The sequence below is a fragment of the Mercenaria mercenaria genome, chromosome 2 (genome assembly GCF_021730395.1).
Source record: "Mercenaria mercenaria strain notata chromosome 2, MADL_Memer_1, whole genome shotgun sequence".
Lineage (NCBI taxonomy): Eukaryota > Metazoa > Mollusca > Bivalvia > Venerida > Veneridae > Mercenaria > Mercenaria mercenaria.
Window position 1 is genome coordinate 34,114,378 of NC_069362.1, and position 10,486 is coordinate 34,124,863.

At 39.6% G+C, this 10,486-nt stretch overlaps 1 protein-coding gene across 1 annotated transcript; it reads right to left on the reverse strand.

Moving 5' to 3' along the window:
* Window positions 1-2,397: 2,397 nt before the first annotated feature.
* Window positions 2,398-9,614, reverse strand: LOC123562103 (uncharacterized protein K02A2.6-like). The gene is made up of 3 exons (XM_045354754.2): window positions 9,578-9,614; window positions 4,315-4,985; window positions 2,398-3,792 (listed from the first exon to the last, which is right to left on the reverse strand). Exons 1-3 carry the CDS (start codon window positions 9,612-9,614, stop codon window positions 2,398-2,400), a joined length of 2,103 nt encoding a protein of 700 aa, XP_045210689.2.
* Window positions 9,615-10,486: the final 872 nt, after the last annotated feature.

The window sequence follows — 10,486 nt, forward strand, 5'->3', positions numbered from 1 at the left end:
AGTTGTGTGCAACTGCTGCTGTACTTCCAGTCAGTACAGCTGTGGTAGAACGTGTGTTCTCAAGTGTTAAGAGAATTGTAACTGACTTACGTAACCGCCTAAAAGTTGAAAACACAAGTATTATTTTGCATTTGCACAAAAATGACAAATACTTGAACTTTGCAAGTGCTGTTAAAAGATGGACCAAAACAAAAAATCGTAGAATCAATATACTTTGTTAATGCAATTGAGCTGTGATATAGCTTCAAACAGATATTAATAAGCTGAGTGTGAGTCCTTGGACCTTAAGTCCTTGCGACGTTTGACCTGTCGTCAACACACATTTAAAATATTTGAAATCCGATGCCTGTACACTGTTTTGTATACTAAGTGTGAGTCCTTGGACATTAAGTCCTTGCGACTTTTGACCTGTAGTCAACACATATTTAAAATATTTGAAATGAGATGCATGTACACTGTTTTTTGCATTCTTTTGTGTAACACTATAGACTATCAAGAAATTAGAGAAAAGCCAATTATGTGTAAGGTTGTACATAATAAAAGTGTTCTAAACTGTTGATATGTTTTTAATGATCATTACAGTAAACTAGAGTAGCTAGAAAAGTACTGGTAATTTCCAGGAAGCTATGGTAGTTGGTAAGTACTGGTACTAAATTGCCAGGAAAAATGTTTAATCATTACAATGGTAGTGAACTGTGTAGACCACCACTGGAACAAATGTCATGACTTGTGATGGAACTTGTTGTCAAAGATCAGTTTGACATATGCAATTGTGAGCAAAAGAATGTATTTTCTCTAATACTATGGGTATATAACTGATACAATTGCTATTGAAAGATGGTGTAAAAATAGCCCAAAATGCAGGAAATCGCGCGCTCGATTTAAAAATTTTCCGTGGGAGCATGCCCCCGAACCCCCCTAGCACAGGCCCTCATTCTTCAGCACCCAGCCCTTTTTCAAGTCTAGATACAACACTACTGTCTTCTCCAAACCCCAGCCCCTTAGTCTTAAACAAATTGCAAAGAGTGCAGTATCTAAACTCCTACATCCACCCATGGCACCAATAGATATCACAGTCCAGGGCGTTGATAAACTGTTAGCTGGTCTTAACCCAAATAAGGCAGCAGGCCCGGACGAAATCTCCCCTAGGTTATTAAAGGAACTGCACAATGAGTTTGCCCCCATGCTCACAAATATATTTCAATTGTCTCTGGACACATGCATTGTCCCCGATGATTGGAGACATCTGTTTACAAAAAGGCGAACACATAAATTGTTTAAAATAATCAAACTTCAGATATATACCCAAAAATATGAAAATTCTGTTCTAATGAAATAAGCCAGTTAGCAAGTCTATTATCATAATATCTCCTCTTTTTTTCAGCAAAGTTCATTAAAAAACAAAGACAAATATCAAACAGGGAATGCCACGTACCAAAATCGCAGCCTCCCCAAAACGAAACCTACAGCACGCAGACGTGCACACACACATAGCCAACACACGAGGACAAAACGAACAAAGGAACACACACACATACACAAAGCCTACACAAGAGGACAAAACGAACAAATAAAGGAACACAGTGGGGCACCGCCTTGGAACGGTCAGTGGCAAAAACACCACTGGGGAGCTTAAACCGGTTTATGGTGCGCACCCAAGCTCACTCTTACCCCCACCATGTTCCAAAGACACGGGACAGTGTAAATAAAAGTAATCCCCTCCAGGTGAATCTCTAACACACGTAATGGAAACAAAAAGGCATGGCATGTAAAACACAAAAATGCTCGTGTATAAAAATATAAAAAGCAAACCTTTAGAACCAAAAACGTATGTACTCGATGCCTTTTCAGAAGACAGAGCAACAAGAGAAACACCCTTCAGGGCCCGACGAAACAGGCCAGAAGACAGATATCAAAACAGTTCAGTCCTGGTAGGATTTAAAAACTGCTTATCATAGAGTCCTCCCCCTCTTCCGTCAGACACAATCAAAGAGGGAAGCGTAGTGTCCAACTGTAAACGGGTTGAACACTAAACATGCGGTATGTCTCAAAACAGTTGGGTCGTAACTTCTTTTAATAAAACGTGTGAGTTTTATAATTTTACCAAATACATTTGGAAAATTACCATGACCCAAGATCTTACGAAGTTTGTAAACCACATCCCCATAAAAAACGGGTTTAGAAATACCTTCTCGCAGAAGTGTCTTTAAATTACTATTGAATTTTAAAGCTAAATCAGAATTACGATAGAAAAATTTAGCAAAATATTTACGCAACCCTTGTTATCAACATAATCAGTTTATAGAGCATTTGCTTTAGCTAAGTACTTTTATAAAACACTTAGGTGACTAATCCTGTGCACTGAAACATGTGAAATTATGTCACTGATTAATCCAATTATTCATTGACAAAACGTCTAGGCGGTCTTCGTTTCCTTTGCGACCTTTGACGTGGTGCAAATACAGTATCTGCAGGTTTCGTCTGCGCCGGCTCATGACTACCTTGAACTACCCTGAACTTTGACCCGTCTCGTGTAATTTCCTTTCCTCTGTGCTTGATTGTTAGCATCGAACCTTTCCTAGCAATGACAATGCCAGGTGTAGGGTCAAACACTGTCTCAAATTTGTTACGTTGTTCCCGTTTTAGTAACACACGGTCTCCAATTTTCAATGCACTTGGCTGTGCTCTTCTGTTTTTGTCCGCATAAATTTTGTTTTTCGATTTTGACAGACTGTCCCTGTCGCGAACATCTGTGTCTTGCTTTTCAAATGTCATTGATGGTAATTTCGTTTTTACTTTCCGATTGTACATTAATTCACTTGGAGCTTTTTGTGTTGAAGATTGTGGCGAACTGCGAAAATTCATTAGATATCTATTCAACGCTGTCTTATAATCTTGACCTGATGCTATTGCGGTTTTGACTGATTTTTGCAATGGTGCCATGAATCGCTCGACTATTGCATTACCTTGTGGGTGCAATAGAGTAATTCGTTTATGCTTGAATCCCGACTTTTCAGCATATTCTCTGAAAGCACGACTCTGAAATGGAGGTCCATTGTCCGTTCTCAATACGTCTGGATATCCAAATATCGAAAATATTGATTCCAAACGCGGTATGACAGTTTCTGCGGATGTTGACCTGACTCTCTCAACTATTGGAAAACGGCTATAGTCGCATATTACTACTAATAACAGGTACCCGTCCGGGAATGGTCCACAGAAGTCACAACTGACTTCAGAAAACACATCTCGTGGCAGAGGTGCTGGTTTGATCGGATCTGGAGTACATCCTGGTGATGCAGCTCGGCACACAATGCATGATTTGCATGCTTTTTCAACCATTTTATCCATATGCGGGAACCAACAATATTCCCGAAGTAATCCTTCGCACTTTGATTGGCCTTGGTGACCCTCGTGCGAAAGTAACACTGTTTGCTTTTGCAAAGTTTCCGGTATACAAAGCTGTGTACCTCGTAACAACACATATCCTTCATCGGTATTTGCAACTGCAAGTTCTTGATTCTGGTTTAAATTTTCATATAAACGAAAACTTTCATCGGATTGGCATTTCTGATTTTTCCAGTCATTTGTTTCTATTGCATTCTTGACAAAACTTAATACACAGTCTGATTTAGTAGCTTTTGCTACGTCTGATAGCTTCAATGCATCTGGCAAAGTATTATCAGTGATAAAACTGATATATTGTTCGTCTACTGTGTTGGTCGCGTGTCTCGCGTGCGGATGTCTGGAAAGATAATCTGAGATCATTAAACTACCTGGTCTATAAATCGTCTGGAAATCATACGTTTACAACTTCAAACTCCAACGTTCTAATCTTGGTGACTGTATATTCTTTACGTTGTTGAAGATTGATTGAAGTGCAGCGTGATCCGTTATCAATTTGAATTGCTTGCCGGATAAGTACAAATGAAAATGTTGAATCATGATAACAGCACTTAAAGCTTCTCTCTCTGTTTGCGAATAGCGCGCTTGTACTGCATTGTAAGCTTTGCTTCCATATGACACTATTTTTCCTTTCTGAATAAGTATTCCTGAACAGCCTACTGGGCTGCCGTCTACCCAGAACTCAGTTTCTTTCTTCGGGTCAAAATACGTCATGACTTTGTCACTTTTAGTGAAGTGAACGATTTTTCCTGATCGTCATTCCATTCTAATTTTACATCCTGATGTGTAAGTTGTCGTAATGGTTCCGTTAGGACTGAATAGCCATCTATAAACTTAGACAAATAGTTTGTGAGACCAAGAAATGAACGGATTTCGGATACAGATTTTGGTCTGTCCATGATTTTTTACTGCATCTACCTTGTCAGGATCAGGTGAAATTCCCGATTCCGAAAACACGTATCCGTAGAACTGGATTTTTGATTGTCCGAACGAACATTTTTTCTTGTTCAATGTCAGGTTCCGTTCTTGAAGACGTTGAAGTAATGCTCGCAGATTGAAATCATGTTTTTCACGCGTTTTGCCGTAGCATACGATATCGTCAGCAATGTTTAACACGCCTGTCAGACCCTGAAGTGCTTGGCGAAGCTCATTTTGGAACAGAATCGGTGCTGCTGACACTCCAAAATTTAAACGTTTATATCGAAAAAGTCCAACATGTGTCTGAAACGTTGTCATTATACGTGATGACTCATCCAGTTCAATTTGATGGAAAGCTTTGTACAGTTCGAGACGCGAAAACACGTTTGCGCCGTTCAACGTTAAGATTATATCATCCACCGTCGGACTAACATTTTTTTCTGTTTTGATTGCGGTGTTGGCTTTCCTCATATCTATGCACACTCTTACTTCTCCTGGTGAAATTGGTTTTGAAGCAGCTACCAGGTTCGATAGCCATGGTGTTGGCACACCTTCCACTTTTTCAATAACATCCATATCCTCCAAACTTTTAAGTTCCTGCTCAACTTGCTCACGCACATGAAATGGCACTCTCCTAGGAGGCTGAGCTACTGGCACAACACCTTTATCAATGTGAAACTTAACTTTTCTGTCTTTCAGACATCCTAACCAAGTGAAAACTTGCGAGCTGCTCCAAGCGCGGGGCAACGTGATATATGTGGGTATTTCCCTCCACAGTTACGACATTTCTTGCTGGTTTGTTGAGGACTGATTCGCCTGTCCGACGACGAGCCTGCTTGGTATGAACTAGAACGTTGTTGCGAACGTTGTGGTACGAATCCCTTTGATTTCCGACTAAAGTGTGGATTGCTTTTTACACGCACTACCTGCTGACTACTAGTGTCCTTTGACATACTTGTTGCTTGAGTCTTCGAAAATTAAGTCATTAAGTGATTTTTCTGAATCTTGCAAACATCGCATTCTCATTTTTTTTGCGAAATAACACCCTGTATGATTTGGCTTTTAATTTCTGACTCAGTTCCGAAAATTCACAGTTTTTAGCTTTTTGTCACATATTGGTCAGTCGTTTCACCGTGCAACTGTTTAATAGTCCTGAATTCGAAAATTTCAAACTGAGTGTTTTTTCTAGGTTTGAAGTAGTTCGTAAGTCCAGCTTTTGTTTCATCGTAATTTTCACTCTCTTCATGCAGATTTAACGTATCATAAATGTCATATACATCATCTCCAGCATAGTGCAGTAACAGTGCCTTTTTCCTTTTTCTTGTATTTATACCTAGCCCAACAAATAAATTCTCCAATTTATCTACATATTTGTCCACCGAACACCTAGGAATTTCGTCAGCGTAACATCAATTGAACGCAGTAAATTTTCCATTGTCACAAAAACTTAATCCCGTTTTAAAATTATCGATCCTCGTCGCCATTGTAATACAATCTGCTAAAGTACTGATCTCTAAACGAGATTGAGAACGACCATTCACATTCGTCTTCTGTATTTTGGATTCAGTATTGCTATTTTTTTTTATCAATCAGACGATTGTTCGAATGTCAAGAGTAGAAAAATTGCAGTCATTCTAGGCTCGACCGGACCTCGCTTACAAAGCAAGTGCTACGACTGGCTAGCGGCTATCTGATACATTACGACATAAGAATTGTAATATCAAAGTCAAGGCTACAGGTAGATTTGCAAGATGTTGTAATTAGCTTGATTGGCTAGCGAAAGGGTCGTCAAACGAGCTATGAATAGTCGTTCTCAGTCCTATGCGTAGCGTAATAGGAGATGTACTTCAGTCAGATTGCATTGTAATATATATCGTCATTGTAATATATATGTATTGATCTATTGAGATGGCTTATTGACACACAAACAGAACAAGACCCGAAGGATGGTTTATATATTTAATATGTGTGTTGCAACCAAAGTATAAACTCACACTCCCTCTATAGAAATATGTATATATCTTACATATACAGAAACAATAAAGAAATATGATATCATAGGCGGAGCTTAATCTATCTTGTAGACAGCTGCCCGTTATGTAAAAAATGACTACAGTTACACCAGTAGTGTCACAGACATGGTCAATATTTCAATTGGAAAACGCTCCAACAACGTAGAAACCATGCATCCCTGATCATGTTCTGTAAATTAAGAACCAACCTTGTATAGTAGTAGATAACCATCATCTCCTCCCTACTAGAAATCTTAATTACTTAATCCCACATTCTAAGACCAACTACCATCCTAAATCCTTCTTCCCAAGGACCATCAGACTATGGAACAGTCTTCCAGTATATGTCCGAGTCTACCAATTTTTGTTGGTAGACTTGACTCATGCTCTCTGTAGACAGATGTATACTGTTTTCAACCTTAGACCTGTAGATCTTTATCTTTGCAATATATGTATATGCTATATATACTTTTGCACATAACATATCTTTTAAACTAAAAACTGCTCCTGACAAGCGCCTGCCAAGTGTAATCAGTATTGGCCCCCTTCAAAAGATACATATGTCTACTGAAGGCCAGAATCTCGAAATTCGAGCCTGCGAGCAATGGGTTCATTTCCCGGACAGTTGTGAATTAAATTCTCCGTACAATTAAATAAACTATGCATCACTATTTCACACGTATATTTAGCTACAAAATGAGACCAATCCCAAGTCTCTAGCCCTTCCCCTTCATGAAATATCTATCAGAAAACGAATGCCTTTCTGCTGCAAGTTCCAGGTAGACAGAAATGTGGCACAACGAAACGGTACGAAATCACGGACTAAAATATGTTTGTCAGCCTAGCACGGGTCAAATTCACTTGCTATTAATAACAAGTATTACTTAATATGTAAAGTATGGCAACTCACCACCGTAAGCAGCATCTGCTACACGTGATATTTACTTGCTTTTTTTTCCGTCATTCGCCGCCATTGAAAGCTATATGATAATATCCAAGTAATTTTGTGCGAAACGTTGCGGTTCTGTCGGAGGTGTGTCGCTTTTGGCCAATCAGAAATTGCGTTTAAAAATACCGAGAGAATTCTGTTCAATGGCGTAGCATTGAATCGAAAGACCGTGGAGAAAATTGAAACGCCAATCTGGCTTGTATGAGTTGCTACTGACGGTTGTGAGTGACCCTATTTTATCTATTTAGTTATATTTCTTAGTAATTTCTAGTGAATTTGACCCGAACTCGGCTGACAAACGTGTGTTAGGCACTGTTTACGTACCGATTCGTTGTGCCACATTTCTGTCTACCTGGGACTCGCAGCAGGAAAGCGCTCGTTTCCTGATAGATATTTCATGAACGGGAAGGGCTAGAGACTTGGGGTTGGTCTCATTTTGTAGCTAAACATACGTGTGAAATAGTGATGTATAGTTTATTTAATTGTCCGGAGAATTTATTTCACAATGATCCAGGAAGTGAACCCATTGCTCGCAGGCTCGAATCTTGAGATTCTGGCCTTCAGTAGACATGTGTTTCTTTTGAAGGGGGGCGATATTTCACTACATATTTTGCATTTTTTAACTCATTTGGGATGAAAACAAGGGACTTTATCAGTCTGGCCATATTTTGTCCCAGGTCCGATACTGGTGCCTGTGCCATGGTTTCATTCAAAAGAATGTGCATGGTATCATTCAATCATTCAATGAAATACACCGTTGTAAACTTTTCCCTGTCGTTCTTTTTTTCTTTTTTTTAATATCCAAATACAAATTTTAGTTATAACAATGAAATTACTTTATTTCTAAATTTCCCGCATTGGAAACTATGGATCGGGAAGGTCATTTTGTAGATTTATATTGATTTGCTTGTTTTTCTTAGATCTAAAGGTTGTAAGTAAAGTAGAATGTTACTCGTAATGCTGATAAAACTCGCTTGGTGATTGCTAAAACAACATAATATTTCCGAAACTTGCAGATACCTGATAAATAGGCAGTTTATAGCTCTATGCAGATGCAGTGTTCAAATTAGTTTCCCTATGTTGCTTAAAATCATAATGACCCAAAATGATTTTATGCAATAGTATGCATCATTAAAAGCTATTATACTGACCTAAACAAAAACCTAAAAAAATGTTTTTAATGGAAATCGGATCATATTATGAGTGAATATGGTGACATTCTCTAAAGAGAAGAATAATGAAAACATGCTGGAGATGGCCAATATAGGCCTTTATAAACATGACTTTTTTGCTAGTTTCGATCAGTATGCAGTTTTTGTTCTGCATAATCTTTATTGACGGTATGACCCGTATGATAAACGGTCGTCGTAGCAGACGACATCTGTAGTGTATAGTAAAAAAATATGACTTTGCTTCCCAAACATGCGACGAGTTACCATATTTAGTTTCCCGTTTGGGAAGTAGGGGAAACCATAAAATGATGTACCGAACAGGAGGGAAGATTCCTGTATTTATGCCCACTATCTGCGCCACTTATTGAATGTAAGCACGTATTGAGGGTGTACTTCATGCCTAGTTCACATTTGGCCTGCGATGCGTAACGGGCAGTCGACGCATCGCGGGCCAGGGCGTATCCTCCTTTCTGTGCGGAGGCAGGAGGCGGCAGTGCGATTTTCGTACGGATTCACGGACTCCGTAGTCTCCACGATTTTGTTTAGCGAAAAGTTATACAAATTTGAAAAACAAAATCGTAAGTCCGTAGCCCATAGACATGTCGTAGGTGGCATTGCACAATCCCCGCACGGGTATCGTTAGGAGGCCGCGCACTGATCGTGCAGCCAACGTACGATTTTCCGTGGATGGTGCCCAAAAGAACCGTACGGAGATTGTTTTATTTATTTATTTTGTTGGGTTTAACGTCGCACCGACACAATTATAGGTCACATGGCGACTTTCCAGCTTTGATGGTGAAGGAAGACCCCAGGTGCCCCTCCGTGCATTATTTCATCACGAGCGGGCACCTGGGTAGAACCAACGTCCTTCCGTAAGCCAGCTGGATGGCTTCCTAACATGAAGAATTCAAGGTACGGAGATTGTAGACACGTGGGGCATTCGCACGGCACTCGCCGAAAAAATCGTTGAATAGCAAAATAAGTACTCAAAAAGCTTGTTACGAAGTAAATAACTGCCATTTAAAACTTAAGTCGCATTTCTTCTTATAAAGTGATCATGAACTATAAAATACGCTATTGAACTTCCATGACATTAAATACTTGACAATAGCCGCCAATACTGTGTGAACTCTTCATCTTATCACTCCACATAGGCATTGTCCCTCTTCAATGGAAAAGGACAATTGTTGCAAGAGTCTACAAAAATAGGTACCGATGCTGAAAACGACAAGGATGAATTTTGAACAGGTAGAGGCATGTTCCAAAAATGCAGCCTCCACGCACAACACCCAGCACGCGAAAGTGCACATGACCAGCATACACAGACCAACACACGCTCAGACAAAGACAATGCGGCAAACACCCGAAAACAACGAACAAATAAAGGAGCACAGTGAGGAACCTCATTGGAAAGGTCAGTGGTAAAACCCAACTTGGGAGCTTAAACCAGTTTTGGTGAGCACCTTACCCCACTCTTACGTCCACCATGTTCCAGAGGCAAAGGCCATTGTAAATAAAAGTAATTCCCGCCAGCAAATTCCTAACACACGTAATAGCAACAGAAGGCATGGCATGTAAAACACAACAATGCTTTTGTAAATTGATATAAAAAGCAAACTAGATATGTGTCCGTAGGACAATGATGTCCCCAATCCCTGTCACTGTCTGCATATTTTTTTACTAAGCCAATGGTCATAACTCTGGCCTTGTTGTGTGAAATCCTAATTAAAAACACCAGGTGCACAACTTCACATGCTGAGTTACAATCCGTTGAGGTTATATGACTCTAGATCAAATAATATTCGAGATATCCATAACAAAATCGGACGGACTAGAATACATGTACTCAATGTCTTTGAGCATCAAGAGAAATACCCTTAAGGGCCCGATGAAACAGGTCAGAAGACAGATATCAAAATAGCCAGTCCCAGTGCGATTACTGCCCATCGCAGAATCTACTGCCTGTCCCGTCAAACACAGTCAAAGAGGGAAGCGTAGCGACCAACTGTAAGTTTAATCATATTTTATTG